The sequence below is a fragment of the Pelobates fuscus genome, chromosome 9 (assembly GCF_036172605.1).
Source record: "Pelobates fuscus isolate aPelFus1 chromosome 9, aPelFus1.pri, whole genome shotgun sequence".
NCBI classification, from domain to species: domain Eukaryota; kingdom Metazoa; phylum Chordata; class Amphibia; order Anura; family Pelobatidae; genus Pelobates; species Pelobates fuscus.
Genome location: NC_086325.1, coordinates 24217878 through 24240036, shown reverse-complemented (window position 1 = coordinate 24240036; position 22159 = coordinate 24217878). Strand labels below are relative to the sequence as shown.

General features: G+C 47.5%; 1 protein-coding gene across 2 annotated transcripts in view; it reads right to left on the bottom strand.

Annotated features, from left to right (window-relative positions):
• Positions 1 to 22159, bottom strand: part of LOC134572531 (H-2 class II histocompatibility antigen, E-S beta chain-like) — a 74109-nt gene that overhangs the window by 12564 nt on the left and 39386 nt on the right. The window contains exons 2-4 of one of the 2 annotated variants that reach the window (XM_063431547.1): positions 4290 to 4527; positions 2374 to 2411; positions 1721 to 2008 (exon numbers count right to left, since the gene is read on the bottom strand). In XM_063431547.1, the coding sequence (XP_063287617.1) occupies positions 1721 to 2008; positions 2374 to 2411; positions 4290 to 4527 (564 nt within the window). Of the gene's footprint in view, positions 1 to 1720; positions 2009 to 2373; positions 2412 to 4251; positions 4528 to 22159 lie in introns of both variants that reach the window. The other variant, XM_063431546.1, reaches the window with a different exon arrangement.

Genomic DNA, 22159 nt, shown 5'->3' with positions numbered 1-22159 from the left:
GGGGGGCGCAGGTTGGACAGCCCTTATTTAAAGGCTCAGAAACCCTTTGCAGGTGTTATGGCTTACTTAGCTGATTAGAGTGGGACACAGAGCCTGGAATATTGCACCTTTTCACAATATTCGAATTTACTGAGTTTGTGGATTTGGGGTTTTCATGAGCTGTCAGTGGCGTAGCGTGGGTTGTCAGCACCCGGGGCAAGGCAAGTAATTTGCGCCCCCTAACCCGTGGAGAGTGCCGTTTGTGCGTGGGGGGGGGGGGTTCTGTGTGCGTGGTGGGGGGGGGGTTCTGTGGGGGGGGGGGGGTTCTGTGTGCGTGGGGGGGGTTCTGTGGGGGGGGGGGTTCTGTGTGCGTGGGGGGGGGGGGTTCTGTGTGAGAAAAAAATCTTTTGTATTACTCCCCTCCCCCCCCTTACTTTTTGGCCAGGGCCCAAGCACGGCAATGCTCCAACCTGCCTGCTCGCGGGAGGAGCATTCTCGGCTTGCTTCCTGTTACACCGGGTAGGGGAACAGAAGCTCCCCTACCCGGTCTGCCTGCTCGGCCACGCTACATTCTGTGACCAGCAGGAGGGGAGCGCTTCCCCTCCTGCCGGTCACCCTGTAATTGCTGCCGAGGCTGGTGCACACTCGGCGGCCGTGCACCGGCCCCCTAGTGTGCCGGCCCACCGTCAAATTTCCCGGTGGGCCAAACCACCCCCCCCAGATGTTGCGCCCAGTGCGGCCGGCCCCCCCTGCACCCCCCACGCTATGCCGCTGTGAGCCATAATCATCACACTTAGGACAACTTGAACTATCTTGCTTTGCATGTAATGCGTCGATCTCATATATTAGTTTCCCTTTTTACGTTGCATTACTGAAATAAATGAGCTTTTGCACGATATTCTAATTTTTTGAGTATCGCCTGTAATTAGTTTTGCTGCCATAGGAGTAAATCCACCTCCCGTGCATCATTAGTAGCCTGGAAAAAGTTCACTGCATAAACAAATCTGTAAGCACATCTAGCATGCTATCTATTGTCTTTCAATGGCACTACGATCAGGGGGATAGTAGTGCCATTGAAAGACCATAGCCAGCATGCTAGATGTGCTTACAGGCTCTCATGTCCTCTCTCCTGCCTCCATGACATTCTTTGCCCTGCAAAGAGGAGGATCAGGCGTCAGGGAGAACTTTGCCTTCGTGTGGGATTACAGGTAGATTCTATTTAAGTTTATTCAAAATGGGGGAGGGGTATCAGGAAGGGTTAAAACGACAACAAACAAAATTAATGTTAATGCATGATTTATTTAATGCATCAAAAACTGGAGCCAAATTTGTGCCTATTGTCTCCTTTTAATCAGTTTTTTGTTTTTTTTCACTCTCCTATAAATCACTTTGGTTGTATTTTTTTTTTAAATCTTCTTTCATTAAATTTGATTAGTTTCTGCTGTCCGTATACTGCATATCACAGCCATTTATATTCTGATTTTACACTTAAAAACAAATTCTGTTTCTCATTTTGATTTATATTTTCCATCCTTTAATAAAGATGTGGTCACCTTGCCGATCACAAAATGGCAATACATTTACTAAAACTTTGACAATAAGTTTGCAATATTAAGAGTGAATAAATCTGACATTCCCAAATGGGTTTAACATCAGCATTGATACAGAATATGATGGTAGTACAAATTCATAACCAATTTGTTTTAACTGAAAACATAATATAACTATAGAGAAGACTTACTCCATTCTACTCTGAGTGGGCTCTCCAGGCTCCTGTGATGAATCTCGCAGGTGAACTTGTCACCTTTTTGTATTTCTGTCTCCAAGTCTACCAAGAGCTGATTGGTCCAGTCTCCATCCGGATGGGGCCCAGAATAACTGACCTGGGTGGTCTGCTCCTGCTCATTGCGGAACCATTTCACCTCTATGCCCACAGGGTAGAAGCCATACACGTTACAGATCAGGGAGTGTTTATGTCGATATAAATCATCGCCTGATGCCATTACCGATATCTTCACCGATGGTTTAACTGAAATGTAGAATAGATGATACAAAAAAAGGTATTGACCATAAATAACATTTACATAAGGGAGACTGGATGTGGGGTGTAATGTATCAAAGAAAATGCCTGTGCACTCGAAGTTGTGTTCCAGGGGCAGACTTTGTATGTAATGCAAGAGGAGGGCTCAAGAATCGAGACAAAATACTTTGAAGTGATTGCAAATAAATTTAAAGGGAGAAACTTAAAATACTACTGTCGAGTTGGGGAAAGCTAGACTGTATTATAATATAATAAGGATCAGGGCTTCCCTCTCCTGCCAGCTGTCACTGTGTGTAATATATCATAGCAGGACACACAGACTGTATTATAATGTAATAAGGATCAGGGCTCACCTCTCCTGCCAGCTGTCACTGTGTGTAATATATCATAGCAGGACACACACAGACTGTATTATAATGTAATAAGGATCAGGGCTCCCCTCTCCTGCCAGCTGTCACTGTGTGTAATATATCATAGCCGGACACACAGACTGTATTATAATGTAATAAGGATCAGGGCTCCCCTCTCCTGCCAGCTGTCACTGTGTGTAATATATCATAGCAGGACACACAGACTGTATTATAATGTAATAAGGATCAGGGCTCCCCTCTCCTGCCAGCTGTTACTGTGTGTAATATATAATAGCAGGACACACACAGACTGTATTATAATGTAATAAGGATCAGGGCTCCCCTCTCCTGCCAGCTGTCACTGTGTGTAATATATCATAGCAGGACACACACAGACTGTATTATAATGTAATAAGGATCAGGGCTCACCTCTCCTGCCAGCTGTAACTGTGTGTAATATATCATAGCCGGACACACAGACTGTATTATAATGTAATAAGGATCAGGGCCCCCCTCTCCTGCCAGCTGTCACTGTGTGTAATATATCATAGCAGGACACACAGACTGTATTATAATGTAATAAGGATCAGGGCTCCCCTCTCCTGCCAGCTGTCACTGTGTGTAATATATCATAGCAGGACACACAGACTGTATTATAATGTAATAAGGATCAGGGCTCACCTCTCCTACCAGCTGTCACTGTGTGTAATATATCATAGCAGGACACACACAGACTGTATTATAATGTAATAAGGATCAGGGCTCCCCTCTCCTGCCAGCTGTCACTGTGTGTAATATATCATAGCAGGACACACACAGACTGTATTATAATGTAATAAGGATCAGGGCTCACCTCTCCTGCCAGCTGTTACTGTGTGTAATATATCATAGCAGGACACACACAGACTGTATTATAATGTAATAAGGATCAGGGCTCCCCTCTCCTGCCAGCTGTTACTGTGTGTAATATATCATAGCAGGACACACACAGACTGTATTATAATGTAATAAGGATCAGGGCTCCCCTCTCCTGCCAGCTGTTACTGTGTGTAATATATCATAGCAGGACACACACAGACTGTATTATAATGTAATAAGGATCAGGGCTCCCCTCTCCTGCCAGCTGTTACTGTGTGTAATATATCATAGCAGGACACACACAGACTGTATTATAATGTAATAAGGATCAGGGCTCCCCTCTCCTGCCAGCTGTTACTGTGTGTAATATATCATAGCAGGACACACACAGACTGTATTATAATGTAATAAGGATCAGGGCTCCCCTCTCCTACCAGCTGTCACTGTGTGTAATATATCATAGCAGGACACACACAGACTGTATTATAATGTAATAAGGATCAGGGCTCCCCTCTCCTGCCAGCTGTCACTGTGTGTAATATATCATAGCGGGACACACAGACTGTATTATAATGTAATAAGGATCAGGGCTCCCCTCTCCTGCCAGCTGTCACTGTGTGTAATATATCATAGCAGGACACACACAGACTGTATTATAATGTAATAAGGATCAGGGCTCCCCTCTCCTACCAGCTGTCACTGTGTGTAATATATCATAGCAGGACACACACAGACTGTATTATAATGTAATAAGGATCAGGGCTCCCCTCTCCTGCCAGCTGTCACTGTGTGTAATATATCATAGCGGGACACACAGACTGTATTATAATGTAATAAGGATCAGGGCTCCCCTCTCCTGCCAGCTGTCACTGTGTGTAATATATCATAGCAGGACACACACAGACTGTATTATAATGTAATAAGGATCAGGGCTCACCTCTCCTGTCAGCGGTCACTGTGTGTAATATATCATAGCCGGACACACACAGACTGTATTATAATGTAATAAGGATCAGGGCTCACCTCTCCTGTCAGCGGTCACTGTGTGCAATACTCCATAGTTATGGACACAGAAACTCTGCACATTATTCTTCTCATACTCCATCCATTCCTTATCGCTGTTAAATTGATCCGCTACAAATCTCCCGAGTTCTGTTTTCGCGATGTATTTCCCGATGTCGCTGTCGAAGTAAACAAACTCCTCCTGGTTGTAGAAATATCTCCGCAGAAACCGGACTCTCTCGGTGCCGTTATTATAATGACATTCAGACTTTTCCTCCAGCATATAATCCTGGGCGGCTGTGAATGAAGGGGAGATTTCAGGTTACACTGAGTGACAGACTCCCACACCGCATCCTGTCAATCACTGCCTGGGGGCAGGGCCTGAGTTACCCCCTGAGGGGCAGATAGTGTGACCGGCCCGGGGCAGATTGTGTTGGGGCGGGGCAGGAAGGTCTCGTGACCTTTAGAGGCGCCGCCCACTGATTGGTTGACACTCAGTGTGATAAACATGTGGGTGTGACTGGGGGCACAAGAGAACATTGTATTGGTTATTAGGAGAGACACAGCAACCAATCATAGCTCTACAAACCACGTGATGCTGAAAACCCTTCGCCTTCTATTCCAGACGGCTGTGGAATCGTGTGGGCGGGGCCTGTGAGCAGGGGAGGAGCAGCTTCTCTTCAGTATGGTGCAGGTAACACACAGGGATCACTCTGTTTAATTGGTATCGTACGTCACTGGAGATCCATGGCAACACAGCCTGGGGGAGGAGCCATGCTTATTGAGGGCGTGGTGGAGTTCCAATAAAAGTAATTCCATATAATGTCACTCAGTAACAGCTCACTGCAGGTGGCTATTTAGTATTTATAGGTCACTTTCACTGACACAGTGACTATACCACGTTTATCCGTGTTACTCTGCTGCCATCTAGTGGTGGTTTGTAGTAAAAGAATTACATTCATGGCGCTGGTCTACTGATATTTAAAGATCATTTTTATGTATTTAAATGTATGCGTGGTAATAAACAATAAATACATATATAGATTTATATTGAAATTATTTTATATGTATTGAAATAGACCTAATTAATAAAACACAATACCGAAGAAGTACTGTCACCTTCATACTAGTGTCATACAATCATTTTATTGATCTGTGTCTAGCAGCTTGTGATTGTGGTATAAAGTTTACACACTAAAGCCCCTGTGGCATTGTGTGTGTAAACCAGGATGGCTGCTTTTCAGTTTAGTTTAGGGATATCCATTTTAGATCGTCTACAGGCTCATTTACTTTAAGTGAGGATTGTGGGGAATTCGATGGGATTTTCAGATTTTAGACCAATATAAGTAAATTGGAGAATTTCTCTAATTCTGCTATTTTGACATTAAATTTGAAACTAACTTTGAATCCATCAATTGTCCGTTTACTGAATAATCCTGATAATCTGATTTTATTGTGGTAAAAGGATTGACGTTACTACAGCGCCCTGCCATAAATCCAGGGGGGGTAGAAAGGGGGAGACACGACTTTATAAAGGCTGCACTCAAATGACCTAGAGATTAATGGACCAGATGCTCATACAGTAAAATGGTTAATTACATGATTTTGCTATTTCTTGACTAAGTCATGATTTTATGAAAGTCACGGAGGCGAGTATTGCTTAACCCTTTCTTTACTGTCCACCAATTGCAGCAAAGAATACAACAGTAAGAAAACAAATGGTAACCATAGTGATAGACCACTCCCATACCAAGTCCTAGTATAATGGTCAGCACCTCCCCACACATTTCCTCTTTCTTTGGAGATGCAACACCATAACAATGAAACAGTCCAAACCAAATAGAACAGACGACCCAAAATCCAGCCGGACTCCGATCAGGAACCATAACAAAACTGGATTCCAACAGTGAGGGGCCCATCACAGCATCATCCATAAACTTCCAACCCACTTGGTGAAGCCGAGAGAGAAGTCGTGAAGCACCACGATCAACATCGAATCAACCTGTGAAAACACAAAAAAACAGGAGCCGAATGGTTAAATCGGTACTTGAACCAAAGTGCACATTTCAAGACATAATTTATAGCTAGACAGAAGCAGCACAGTGTGCATAACTCAACATAGGCGTATCAGATAATCACATAACATGAACAGGTTAATAGAACGTATGAAACTATACAAAACCCAGAGCGCATAATGAATACCTACCAACCCTGGAAATTCTATTGGAGAGAATAAACAACCAGGTGGGGTGAATAAGAGAAGCAACGTAGAAGGGTGGGACAATACTCTCCTCCATGTCTTTAATAAAATCATGACTTCATCGTGAAATAGCAAAATCATGTAATTTTATGTCAAGACACGGAGGCTCATATTGCAAGTTTAACCTCCTTAAGGACCAAGCTTCTGGAATAAAAGGGAATCCTGACATGTCACACATCATGTATCCTTAAGGGGTTAAAGCTGATCAACAACCAGAGGAAAAAAAGTGAGGCCGAGGTTGAAAGTAAAACTCGCGGAAAGTGGATTCGTGGGACCAGTCGGCCAGCCTCATCAGGTCTTCCAGACATGCACCTGAACTCACCATGGACATGGCCGAGTCCCCTTGGGCTGAGTGGACACCGAAGATGCCAGCATCACTCATTTCCCCCAGCTAGCCAGTGTAGTACTGGACACAGGGAAGAAGGGGCGACCAATCGAGAGCTGAGGAGATGACACTGAACGATGTGTGCTCGTTCGAAGTTCATATTCCCGTAAGCAGGACACAGGGCCGGAGTAACTGTGAAGCTCGGATAAGAAACCGACTGAATAGCGGCCTTGGTGCGTCTAGAGATGTTAAACGTCACCCCGTCCGGAGTGAAGGACCTAGCGTCGTAGTCCATGGCACGAACATCCGACACCTGTTTACATGAAATAGAAAGTTGGCTGACAGCTGTCGCAGGGAGAGATCCGCATTAGGCAGCCAGGAAGAGAACATCGACAAAACGCAGGAAACTTCCCATGTAGTTTAGTATCGAGGCCTGGGGGGGCGCGACAGGCGTGAGCCCCTAAGTAAGCTGCACACTAATGGGTGTTGGCCTGCTGGACAGCCGTCAAAATCGTGGTGAGTCGAGGAGATTGTTGTTGATCTGTACAAATTAATCGTGCGATACGCCCAACCACCCTCAAATAATGAAGTCAGGAATAGAAGGGTCACAGGTTCTGAAACGGGATCCAAGTTCCAAGCCAGGCACCAGCCAGTCCAAGCTGTCCCATATGATCGTCTAGTCCCGGCAGCCCATGGGTCAGCCAGGAGGCGTCGAGTTGCGTCCGAAACTCCTTGAATTTCCCAGGGACCCCTGTAATACTCCACATGAGCAGCAGTAATGACCCGTCCACCAGGAGGGGATGTTGGTGGCCCGATGGGTCTAGGAGGAGGTTCGGTAACAACTGCAGCAGTCTGGGTACATCTATTGCCAGTTCCAGGAGTTGTGGGAACCAGGATTGGGTCCCCCAGAATGCGGTTAGCAGGATCAGGTCGGCCATTTGGCGGCGCACTTAGAGTAGGACCCGAGGGATCATGGCAAACTGGGGGGGAAGGCGTAGAGGAGTGATCTGGTCCAATCTTGTAGGAAGGCGTCCACTGCCTCCACGGTTGGGTCCGGGCGCGAGCTGTAGAACTGAGGCAATTGGGTATTGAGACTGGATGCGAAGAGGTCAATAGCAAAAGGTCCCCAGAGAGATGATATAGCGAGGAACACTCCCACATCCAATTTCTGCTGTCCGACAGATCGCGTGAACTCCAGTCCGCATGAGTGTTGTGGAGTCTGGGAAGGTATTCTGCCTGGACAACCAGGTTTCTGGCCAAGCAATAGTCCCAGAAGTACTTCGCCAAGTGGGCCAGGATAGCCGACTGACACCCATGTGGATGATGTAGCGGACCGCTGAGATGTTTTCCATAGCTGGCAGTCCCGTTCGCTAAACTCTGGATCGTGAAGGAACCCACCAGGAGTTCCAGAGCGTTGTTGTGGAGGCAGGATTCATTTACCGACCAGCTACCCCCGGTAGTACCCTGTTGCAATGGGCACCCTAGCCGTGGAGACATGCATCTGAGTCTACCGTGAACTCCGGTTGGGAGCCGAAGATGCCATTCCAAGCTGAGAGGTTGTGGATCCACTAGGTAATTTTGTTCCGAGTCCAGGGAGACCATGTTCGCATAGGACGCCCCGCTGCGAAGGTGTGCAATCTTCAGGCATTGGAGGGCACGGTAGTGGAGGAGGGCTGGGAACACCGCTTGGATTGATGCTGCCAGTAGGCCAATGATCTGTGCCAGGTAGCAGAGATAGCTAGGTGCGCGTTGGAGCGCGATGCAATTCCTTGCGGATTGTCCCTATCTTGGACGTAGGGAGGCTGAGTGATTCCGCTTCAGAATCTACCATGAAGCCTAGGAACTCCGTGCGTTGTGAAGGAGATGGGCAGGTTTTTTTTTTCCCCAGGTGGGAGAGGAGGTCCATTGAAGATGTTTCCAGAGGACTGAACGATCCTGTGCCATGAAGAGGATGTCGTCCAAGTAGATGATTAGCTGAACTCCTCGACTGCGCAGCTAAGCCATGGCAGGGTGCATCAGTTTCGTGAAGCACCAATGAGCTGACGAGAGTCCAAAGGGGAGGCACGTGAAGCGCCAGGCGTCTCCTTTCCAGAGGAAACTAAACAGGTCCCTGAATGACTCTGCCACTGGGATCGTCAGGTAGACATTCTTCAAATCCAACTTTGCCATCCAGTCTCCCCGACGGAGTATGCATGCCCTCCATATTGAAGTGACGGTAGCATACCAAAGTGTTTAGGGCACAGAGGTTGATAACTGGGCGCATTTGTCCGCCTTTCTTTTCTCCTAGGAAAATGTTGCCAATCACCCCTATGGGGGACGCAGGGGCTAGCTCTAATGCCCCTTTTGCAAGGAGGGCCTTTAGTTCCGCTTCTATCAAGGTGCGGTCGGTCATTGAAAGCAAAATAGTGCGTGGTGGGGGAACGTGACACGTAGTGTCGACCAGTTCGATGTGAAAACCCAGACACCCTAGGTGGTGGTTGACCAGGTGTGGGGAAAAAAATTGGCGGAGTCTGTCCCCTACACACATTGGTGAAAAAACAAACAAACCATGAGGTAGATGTTAGCTTACCATAAAGGCGTCTGGAACCGGGGTTCCCTCTGAAGCCTCTGGAATGCCATGGTCTTCCACGAGAGGGGAAGAAAGGAGATTGGTGTCTCGTCTCCTGGTAGGGTGTTCTCTGAGTGTAGGAGCCTCGTCCTGATCCATGGGCATGGTAATTGGAATGGCTGGGCAGCCTAGGGCAGCACAAAACCAGGATACACCACTGGGCAAGGTTGGCCAGTTTGGGTTTGATCTTGAAAAGAATGGCTTTACTCCTTTCTTGGCACAATTTTAAGTGCAGAATCTAGACCCTTGCAGGGATTCCACTATAGGGGTCTCACAGACTTTGCCAGGTACCCATGGTCTTGGGCATTCAGCCCTTAGTTTATTACGCGCCACCTTACTGAGGGGGCATTGTCCCCAATTCTCAAGGTACCGTGCCACATGGTCCGCAGGAAGCCATTCCGCCGACCTCGGATGATGGAGAGCATCCGGGTCAAACATGGGTTCCCCAGAAGGATTCATGAGGGTGGAGCCCAGAGTAGCGGGGGGAGGGGTCGCTCCTAGGGCCACTCACAACCACCATGGAATGAGCAGGGCCAAAAGGGTGAGTCCTGCCCCCATACCTCATCAGTCATCCACAGAATCCGCGTCAGCCTCCTCACTAGACCCGATTTTGGAGTCGCTCACTTTTTGTGCTCTAGCACATTTCCACTGCCACGCCCATTCTGGAAAGGCTCTCTTGCGTGACATGGGCACGCTATCATGGGTGGTCACAGGTACACCCGTCATACTGGTTCTGGAGGCAGGGAGAGTTAATAGCCTGGATTTGGCAGTAGCCTTTTTGGTGCCTCCCTATAGGGCCAGTTGCCGGACGTGCTAAACGTGTTGGTGTAGCCGAGCCTTCTGCGGCCAAAGGATGTGCAAGTAAGGCCTGTGAGAGGGCAGAGGACATGGCGCCCATAGCAGCCATAATGGCGTCAGACTGAGCGCTGTAGCGCCAGGGACTGGGTCTCATCAGTCAGGGGCATAGGGTCCCCAGCAGAAGGGGAATCAGAATTGCAACAGGGTTTATCCAAAACCTGGGGAATGCCCATCTCCCTAGGGAAGGAGGGGCTGGCAGGCACTTTGGATCTGGGCATGGTAGTGCTGTGAGAGATCCCCCAACAAAAGTATAAAAATTATATAAACAGATAATTTGAGACTAAAACTAAAATCAGAATAGAGGACACTAGCAGGAGTTAATCACCCCAAACTAGTATAACCTAGGAGGGTACAGTTAGGGAGCTCACCAGGCTGCAGACCGGCAGATAGGAAGAGAAATGCACAAAGCCAGAGAGACAGGAAGTCAGAAAATGTCTGCCGGCAATCTCACGAGATTCGCTGCAAAAATTCAGTGAATTCGTCAAGTTAAAGAACCGAACGTTCGGCAAAAAAGAGACTAATTCAATAGAACAAATAGATGAAAGGAATGAATAGGAAACTGGTGAATGCCCAACCGTTCAAATGAAATTTTGTCGAACGCGGCAAAGCAGAATGATGCTAAGTGCTAGAAAAACAAACGAACGCATGTGTTCGTGAAGAATTTGCCGAACGGGCTAGAATTCTTTCACGAAAAACAGCCGAACTGTAACGGAACCGCTGGCACCCCGACCGGGTACCTTCCGCCAACGGATGCTCTTAGTGCTTTCCGAGGTCTCCGAGGTCTCCAAGCACTCCACCTGACACCATAACCACTGAAGACCCCATGAACCGCTGCAGCTTGGTTGGGGTCTCGCCGTCTCCACCCACTCTAGACCCACTCTGGATCCAAGACCAGGGTCCAGCTTCCAGTAGGTCGACCTCTCCGAATTTCAGAGAGCAGGAACAAGCTCTAAGCAGAGCTTAGTGATTATAGCCTGGGGAGTATAGTGATTTAGCAATCCCCAGGGTGTAGTTCTCTAATCCCCCAAACATGAGCCGAAACTTCATAAAGGTACAAGATTATCTCACTCCAATGAGTGTTTTTACTCCTTATATACAAGGTTTTCAGGCCAGAGGCACGCCACCTGGACCTGGTGGTAAACTGTGACAAAAGGGACACAAACCAATGGGAACCCTAATTAACATAACACTCCTGTGAAGAATCACCCTCCATTCATTCTGTACTTTCCCTCCCTGCTACTTTATTCATGGATTTATTACTGTGACGAAGTGCCCTTCGCCACTTGTGCCTGGAGAGGACTGCTTGCCCGCTTCTTGCCCTGTGACTATGGACCCTGGGAGATTTGGCCCGTTCAATTCAGTATGATAGGAGTTATGTATTTTTGTATCCTTTTGTGTTTTACTGGTAACATGTGCTCAATGGAGTCTGCCTCTATCCCTGGATATAATTGGATTACTTTCCCCATTGTCTCCAGGATAGAGGGCTCTGTAAAACCGGTTTGGGCCAGATAGCCATGCTGCCAGCCAGGCCCCAAAAGATACTTTACTAACTTCTGAACCCCTGGTCTGATTCATGCCATATTTTTGATATGTTGTACCCCTGAATGGATTGATTGTGAATATATAATTTTTATGTGAATGTGATGTATATTTTAGAAGTTATGAATATGCTGTAAAAACTGTTTTTCCTGCCTGTGATAATTGCATCTTCTATTGTATAAGATAATTGAATCACAGGCAGAGGGGAGGATTTTGTGTGGGCTGTAACCTCTGTTTTATTGGCGACTGTAGATAACGTGTGTCCCTCCCCTGCATGGGAGCAGGGCATAAAAGAAACTGTAGCTTGAATACCTGTTGTTGTTACTTCCAGTAAAGTCTTGTTCCAGCATTAAGCCTTGGCTCATGTGTGGATTATTCGGCGATACCAGCGATTTTATTACTCTGTGGATTACTTGGTGATTTTATTTTATGATATATATAATTATAATAAAATTCAGCAAGCTCCTGAGGAAGTCGATACCGGCGAAATGCGTTGAGCATCTACAAGATCCCTGTACTTTCGGTATAGCAGTCTTTTTTTTTTTTTTTTTTTTTCTGCATGCACTTTATTTTGTAGTATTGGTGTACCTAGTGCTGTTTCCAGCTCATGGAGCAGTATTACTAGTATTCTGCATCCCTGCACTTGGCACCTTACTATGATTTAAGTTTCCTGTATGTTTATAGCTGCTATCCTTAGGGGTTCTTGGCCAATTTGTCAATCCTTCTTTTATTGAAGCATATTAGATGGGGTACAGAAACAAAGAAAGGGAAATGCAAAAACGGGTTACATTAGAGGGTAAGTACATCAGTAGCTTGAGAAATTACATTTCCTGAGTAGAGGATGCTTCATTTTTTTATATATTTTTAAATCGTGTCAACATAAGCGTATAGTAATTAGTATCGATGCCTATTCTGCTAGACTAAGGTAACAATGGACTATGCAATACTTTGGCACAGTGGTATTTAGTAGAATGTGAGGTCATAGTAGTAGAGATAATAATGCGAAGTACCATAATTGAAACATCACATAAGTTAAGACGGTTACATGACAGAAGATTCAAGGCTTATGTGGCAGTAGCTTCTTTCCGCATGCCTATCTAATCATGCTTGTTTGGCTAGTAGGTTTGAAGTTATTTGCTTAACTGACAATATGCTCACTGAATAGCCACTAATCAGGGGCTGTACATGCTAGGTAGTGGGAGGCAGGGTAAAATTAAAACGACAGCTAGAAGTGCTAACAAGTTGGTTGGATATCAACCTTGGCATGGTATGCACGCTTAGTAAAAACATCAAAATACAAACTAGTACACATGTCGTATGACTACGTAACATAGGTTGGTCACGTTAAGAGTATAGTGCCGCTGAGTGAACACCATAGATGCTAAAGGCTTGTAACCATAAAGCAGTAGAGACACAGGGCTAGGTTAGTGTGACACCAGGTGAATGGTAGGTATGAACTGTGGTATAATACCAAAGCTTAGTAAAACCTCTGGTGCTGCAGCTATAGCAAATGGGACCCTCTAAAGGCAACACAGGTAAGGCAGGGATAGACACGTTTAGTTTAAAGCATGGAGTATAGTCTTTTCGCCCTCATATTTCACAGGTTATTCAGCATGGTGAGTATTGGTGTGAGTCTCCCAGTGTTGTGGTGGTTCTGTATCCGTGGGCCACCGACCTTCAGCCCAAGGCCTTGACAGGCGCTCGTGCTCTTTAGCCATTGATCCTATCAGCGGGATCGTGGGTCCTGGGTTCTGCCGGGTCACGGTTTTCCCCCGAGGATGTATGGCAGGCTACAGAGGGGTTCCTCTTGGTGAGCGCCCAGCTCAGAAGGGCAGGATGTCTCACGGGCAGCTCCATCCACGTGAGTACCGTGTAGTTTTGGTGCCTTAATGCCTTGCGTCCGCTTGGACTCTGGAGTTTGGTGCCGCTTAATGGTGTGGGTTGTCGGGTGTGTGCAACCTCGTGTGCTGTGCCAGATTGTATCTGTAGTCGGCTTCACGCTTTTGTGTCCCGCTCTCGTGGCCTCCACCATCTTGGCCGCGTGTCTGAGGCCTGCTTGGTGGTCTGCTAACGCCTCAGTGCGTGGCTTGGGGCATGGACCGGGATCACCCCCCCGGTCCAGTGGGGGGGGGGTGTTCCGGGCTCCGTTGGGCGGGATAGTGGAGCGGCGGCCGTCCACTCCACTCACCGCCAGGCAGGTACCCGCTGTATGCTGCAGGGGACCCCTCCTCCGGGGGACTAGAACTCCGGGAGCAAGCCTCTCCCCGGCTCCGGTAGCCCGTGCACTTGCGGGTCGAGGTTGGTGATCGCTGATTACAGTTAAATTTATGTTTTACAGGTGAAATCGAGTATATTGTGCAGGAGCTGTGCTTTCCTGCGACTGCTAGGCTCGGCGGCCCGGCCCCGCCCCCCTCTTGGCCAATTTGGCTGTGTATTTACTTTTAACTATTTTATTATTCTGTATACATTGTGCATGTTGCACTATTGTGTACTATTCTCAATAAAGTGGATTTTTGTATTTCCACCTACTGTTACTCATTTATGGGATTCTCCTGAATTATATTACTATATATCTTCGTGATTGTGGCGCCCTGTAGTCTGAAGTAGTGTTCAGACATTGTGTTTATTGTGTATAGAGGTTGAGTGACCTCATGACAGTGGCTTGCCTACACTAGATTTGTGACCTATTACCACCTTCACCACCCGCTATTTTATCTTCTTTTTACAACTCCCACATACACAATAAAAAAATCCCTCCTCCATCCTGGAGATAATTGTCTTAAGGCACTGCAGTAAACTCAATTATCTCCAGGTACAGAAAATATCTACATTTTACACCAACAGCAAAAATACGTAAAAGTACGTAAAAATACATAATTCTTATTATATTACACAGAACCCCCACATTTAACCTATCCCCAGATAGCTCGGATCTGAGCGCCCAATCTAGGTGAACAGCGCTCAGATCCCATGAACAGAGTAAATTTGCCATGGGGTAAAGCATAGCAAGGGCTGTTGAGAAACCAAGGAGGGACAAAAGCAGTCAGTTTCAACTGGTTTGGCAGTGTGCCTGGGACAACGCCCTGCTGGAGAACAATAGACAGGAAATGGGGGAGGGGAAGAAACACACCTTCCCATGGATTCAAATTAGCGGAGGTACTCGGTCAGAGAGCCAGTGTTCCGTCACACACAAAATAAAACATAAGGAAGGTCTGGAACCCTGGGCTCAAAGGTAACCAACATGATTACAGGTTAAACAAGCATGTAGTGATAGACAGAGAAAAAATCCTTAACAATAGGAGACATTAAAGCAAAAAAGAATCTATCAACAGAAGAAGCAATAGAAACTTAAATGATATCAATAACCAGAAATTAATGAGTAAACATTCAGTATATATGAGAGAAAATTTGTCATGTACTTATCTTTGTTCGGAGCAGCAAAGAAAGAGGAAATGTGTGGGGAGGTGCTGACTATTATACTGGGACTTGGTATGGGAGTGGTCTATCACTATGGTTACCATTTGTTTTTCTTACTGTTGTATTCTTTGCTGCTATTGGTGGACAGTAAAGAAAGGGTTAAGCAATACTCGCCTCAGTGTCTTGACATAAAATTAATTGACGCTTGACACATGCAGATTGATGTTAATATTCAGAATGTTCATGTCTAAATCACAAATACCTGAAAGACTATACTATAATATAATACTGACCAGGCATTTCAGGCACCATTGATAAAAGCTGCTGTATGGGCTGAGTGCATATTATATGGCTATGCCCTTAGATTATTTTATGGACCCGGAGTAGCCATAGAATATAGAATTCTGTCCAGAGTGCAGCCATGCAATATACAATTCTGTATTGATACAGGACAGTATATTATTTACTGCATATCTGCACTCCGTTGTATTGCTGTATTAAATGCAGGATTCTATACTGTGTGAATTGGGTGCATTATCTGCAGGACTTAATACTGTAGATTGCAGAGCTGAACTAATGTTGTTGACCAGGATACAGTTTGCATTAAGCCCCGTCTAGATACATGAATCCGGTATTCTATAACACCAGTGAGAGTGATGGGAGCTATAGTCCACAGATGACCGAGTGTAATTTGATCATTTTAAAATCTCCTTGGTAGACATTTAGACTCCCTTTTACCCCACACCTTATAAATGAGTCTTTTGATAACTCATTATTCTCCCATAAATCTGGTATCCATATTATAATAAACATGGTATTCTATCAGAAGGACATGCCATTTTATTGCATGGTGTACAGATTATTGCATGGTGTCCATCTTTACATTTTTTTTTTTTCTGGTACAAATATCCTTTCTTGAGTGATCAATAAGTGGCAAAAATCAGTCACCATATACTGCATATAAACAGTTAACTGGATATATTTCTGATCCCTTGTGAAATTTATGAACTATAACTGTACTTTATTCTAAACAATGCCAGTCTAAACCTCATTTAAATCTAATCCATCATTTACACCAGTGATGGCGAACCTATGGCACGCGTGCCACAGGTGGCACGCCGGGCCCTCTCTGTGGGCATGCGGCCACAGGTCCGCCATCACTGTAGAGTAGGCACCTGCCTGCCCGAAACGGAAGGCGCCTACTCTGCTTCCGGGTCGGGAGGCAGGGGGAGGGATCTGTGATGCAGCTCCCCTGTCCTCCCGCGCGATGCTGTGTGGAGCATTGCCGAGCGTTACCATGGCAACGCTCCACACAGCAACGCGCGGGATGACAGGGGAGCTGCATCACAGATCCCTCCCCCTGCAGTGCTTGCCACCACCGGACCACCAGGGATGGCTGTGTTCCCCCCCCCACCCACTTCATTAAAGGTAAGAAGGAGGGAGGGGGGGACAGTGACACACAGCACCCATACCCCTACCCCCCCACAGCCGTACCCCTCTCACACACACATACAGCACCCCTACCCCCACACAGCACAGCACCCCTCTCACACGCAGCACCCCTCTCACACGCAGCACCCCTCTCACACGCAGCACCCCTCTCACACGCAGCACCCCTCTCACACGCAGCACCCCCCTCTCACACGCAGCACCCCCCTCTCACACGCAGCACCCCCCTCTCACACGCAGCACCCCCCTCTCACACGCAGCACCCCCCTCTCACACGCAGCACCCCCCTCTCACACGCAGCACCCCCTCTCACACGCAGCACCCCCTCTCACACGCAGCACCCCCCTCTCACACGCAGCACCCCCCTCTCACACGCAGCACCCCCCTCTCACACGCAGCACCCCCCTCTCACACGCAGCACCCCCCTCTCACACGCAGCACCCCCCTCTCACACGCAGCACCCCCCTCTCACACGCAGCACCCCCCTCTCACACGCAGCACCCCCCTCTCACACGCAGCACCCCCCTCTCACACGCAGCACCCCCCTCTCACACGCAGCACCCCCCTCTCACACGCAGCACCCCCCTCTCACACGCAGCACCCCCCTCTCACACGCAGCACCCCCCTCTCACACGCAGCACCCCCCTCTCACACGCAGCACCCCCCTCTCACACGCAGCACCCCCCTCTCACACGCAGCACCCCCCTCTCACACGCAGCACCCCCCTCTCACACGCAGCACCCCCCTCTCACACGCAGCACCCCCCTCTCACACGCAGCACCCCCCTCTCACACGCAGCACCCCCCTCTCACACGCAGCACCCCCCTCTCACACGCAGCACCCCCCTCTCACACGCAGCACCCCCCCCACACACGCAGCCCCCCCCCCCACACGCAGCCCCCCCCCCACACGCAGCACCCCCCCCACACGCAGCACCCCCCCCACACGCAGCACCCCCCCCACACGCAGCACCCCCCCCACACGCAGCACCCCCCCCACACGCAGCACCCCCCCCCACACGCAGCACCCCCCCCACACGCAGCACCCCCCCCACACGCAGCACCCCCCCCACACGCAGCACCCCCCCCACACGCAGCACCCCCCCCACACGCAGCACCCCCCCACACGCAGCACCCCCCCCACACACGCAGCACCCCTCATACACACATACACACGGCACCCCTCATACACACATACACACGGCACCCCTCATACACACATACACACGGCACCCCTCATACACACATACACACGGCACCCCTCATACACACATACACACGGCACCCCTCATACACACATACACACATGGCACCCCTCATACACACACACACACATGGCACCCCTCATACACACACACACACATGGCACCCCTCATACACACACACACATGGCACCCCTCATACACACACACACACACACGGCACCCCTCATACACACACACACACACGGCACCCCTCATACACACACACACACACGGCACCCCTCATATACACACACACACACACACACACGGCACCCCTCATATACACACACACACACACACACGGCACCCCTCATATACACACACACACACACACACGGCACCCCTCATATACACACACACACACGGCACCCCTCATATACACACACACACACACACACACGGCACCCCTCATATACACACACACGGCACCCCTCATATACATACACACACACACACACACACACACACACACACACACGCAATTGCTGTGTTGGCACTTTAAGGAAAAAAAGTTGGCATGTATTGCGGTTTGGGCACTCGGGCTCAAAAAGGTTCGCCATCACTGATTTACACCATGGAATTCAATGTAGCTATGCAAACTTGGTAGAAAATAAAGCTTCCTCTTAAAAATAATGGCTAGTATATTGAATAAATCAGGGCATTAACCCCTTAAGGACCAAACTTCTGGAATAAAAGGGAATCATGATGTGTCAGACATGTCATGTGTCCTTAAGGGGTTAATGGCAAGGAAATAGACAAAAATAAAAAAGGCATGAAAGAGTTCAAATATCTCCAGGTACTAAAAATTTTAAATTGCTACAATGAAGTTGGTTAAATTCTGTTCTGTAGGATTTTTTTCGTGCTTTTTTTTTTTTTTTCAAGCTTATTATCTAGACTTGTTATATGTAGATTTATTTTTATTCTGGAATTGGCAGATCTTGTGAGTTGTTGGAAACTTGGTAGTTTCACATCACAATTCTTGGCAATTTGATCACATTCTTGCCGATAGGGGCATTGCATAATAAGTATTGCTAAATGCTTCGGGAGGAGATCAACAAGTTAATGAAGGCAGTTCGGTTTGATTAGCATCAGAATGAAGAAATTATTAATGGGCAAGATGTTCTAGTAAACCTGATACAGGTAGAAATTAATGCTATGAGCCTATATACTTCAGATTGATGTTTGAAAGAAGCTGTTTGCTCCTGGCAAAGGAGAAACTGCTATATTGTTACTAAATGGAGCTGGAGTGTCAGTACAATTGATCGATTTCCTGCAAAACTGTGGATTTAAATCTCTGAATCTGGGCAGGGGAGCTTCTACTTTTAAAGGATCTAATTACTCCTAAGGATGGAGCCGCTAGCTACTGATTCTTTTTTTTTTCTTTAAATGTTTAAAAAAATATTTTTTTGTGCATTTAATTTGAAATGTAACTCACTCATTATTCGGATGACTGAACTAATAGCTGAATATTTGCATGTATTAGCATTCCTCCGAAAATACTCAGGTCTGGTATTATACAGTCATTTTATTAGACACGGAGGCTCCTATTATGCATCTTTCTTTATTACTCTCGGCAGCAAAGAACAGAGATGAATGAATAACTGAAATGAACAAAAAAACAGTACAGTGCCCAAGCAACCAATCACATAACACAGGAAGTGACTATAACATGCTTGAGGCACCTACAATCCCCCCTCTTTCTTTGCTGCTCTCAGACCAGTTAAGTAACATACTTTTGTGCTCCATGCACTAATTATGATTTATTGCTTTTGTATATTGTCTGTGTTACTATTTCTGGCTGCCTGGCTTAATACAGCCTTCTGCTAGTATTCTGGGGCTCGTTTTAGCGTGTTGTGTCCCTCTGGACTCCTTTCCTCATGAGAAGCGTTACCTCCCCCGCCTTGCGGGTCGTCCCTGGTGAGTGCCGGAACCCGATCCCAATCGGGTACACAGCGGTGAGCCTCAGCTTAGCTGGGCGGCGACTCCCACACGTGTGAAGATCTGTCTCTCCGCCGGAACGACGGCCGGTCCCCTAGCCCTGCTGCTGTACCGACGGACACACCACTGACTAGGTACAGGGACCCTGCATTGTAGATCATCTGTTGGGATACTGTTTGTTCTGCTGTTTTATGTATTATGTGTGATCCTTGTGCCTTTTCGTGCTGTATGGGAAAAATATAGTAAATTTAATTTTCAGTATTGTGTCTCTCAAGCTAAATCATTGATCTCTTAATTGTTTCTACCTATTCTGTTCTCCTATATGGGTTATTAAACCCTATTCCTTCCTATATACTTATCTCTACATTGCTTTCTCCTTTCAAACAAAACCTCTTCTACTGCCCAGTTGTATTCTCAACTACAACTATGCAGGATAAGGGTGATGGGCCTGAGGGCCATCTTCATGATTTCCCTCAGGGTGTACCTGAGGAGCACGTGGCGTCTGAGGAGCCCCAAGCTCTGCTGGACTCCACTATGGCGTCTTCCCTCCAGAGGGCGCTTGCCTCCTCGATGGGAGCGATGTCCTCATCGTTCTCCCAGACGTTGGCACAAGCCCTCTTATTGCCCCCAGTGGCTACCCCTACCCTACAGGGAGCAGGTCTCCCCCTACCCCTACCTCGCGTACGGCCCGTAAGGCCACGGCGAAGGTAAAGCACCTCGCCTCCCACTCCATGATGCAGGTTTTACCTGCCTTGACAAACTCGCCTGAGGTGGTCAAGATGACGCGCTACCACCATGCAAAAGAGCTCCTGGTCGGGCAAAAACAACCAGATTAGGGAAATGGGCTAGATCCCATGAGGAAAGGTCAGAGAGCGACCGGAGTGAGGAGGATGGCTCAGAGGAAATGGAGTTTGCCTCCTACGAAGAGGCCGGCTCGGAGGAGGAAGCTCCCCCTACCGTAGCGTCCCATACTGGGGTCGCTACTCCTGTCCAGGGTGTTACTGCCCAAGGGGCAGGCGGCGGCGCGGTGCTTCAGGATCCACAGGGTACCCCCCTGTTTGTTCCAGATGACCTGCGTCATCCCCGCTCGGCTGAGTGGGAACCCCCTGTGCACATTGCCCAATATATTGCACATAGAATGCGCACCCCACTATCTAAAGAGGGACGCAGTAAGCTGCAGGCAGAATGCCCTAGACCCTCTGTGCCAGGATCAGCGTGTAAAACGCCCAAGGTCGATACACAGATTTCTCAATAAATCGGTCTGGAAGCCCAAGAAAGGCCTAGACTTTTCACTAAAATTGTCAAGATAAAATCATGGACACTCTAGGACTAGAGATGTCGCGAACACGAAATTTTCCGTTCGCAAACGCGAACGTCCGCAAATGTTCGCGCACGGGCGAACCGCCATAGACTTCAATAGGCAGGCGATTTTAAAACCCACAGGGACTCTTTCTGGCCACAATAGTGATGGAAAAGTTGTTTCAAGTGGACGAACACCTGGACTGTGGCATGCCGGAGGGGGATACATGGCAAAACTCCCATGGAAAATTACATTGTTGATGCAGAGTCTGGTTTTAATCCATAAAGGGCATAAATAACCGAACATTCCTAAATTGTTTGGAATAATGTGCTTTAAAACATCAGGTATGATGTTGTATCGATCAGGTAGTGTAAGGGTTACGCCCGCTTCACAGTGACAGACCAAACTCCCCGTTTAACGCACCGCAAACAACCGCAAACAGTCCAGGAGGCTACAGGACCCACCGAATAGCATTGGCAACAATACCCGGCAATCTATGGCTCCTGAATAGCAGTCGCAGAGATACAGCACCCACGGACTGGTGATCCTTAAGGTGCAGCTAAAGCCACTTCGTCTATAGACAGTCATAACAGTTAACCTTTCCACATCATATACATGTCGCAATGAGCGGTTGATCACGATTCATACTAGGATGTCTTCCATGTTTTAGTGCAAACTAGTCTAACTACTAATATAGTTGAAACATGCTACTTTTATTCAACCATGCAGGCCAGACTAACAAACATTCCAGGGCCAATCATAGTTAACCACCTCATATAGTAACATGGCTCCCTCTATATACCGTGTAACATGGCTCCCTTCTATATACCGTGTAAACATGGCTTCCCTTCTATATACAGTGTGTGACGGTACAATCCATTACTCCGTCAAGTATTCCCTTCTTCCCATAAAAGAAAATCACCCAATATTCCATGAGTAGAAATATATATCCCTGGGATCGCCAAATAATCCACACATGAGCCAAAGCTTAA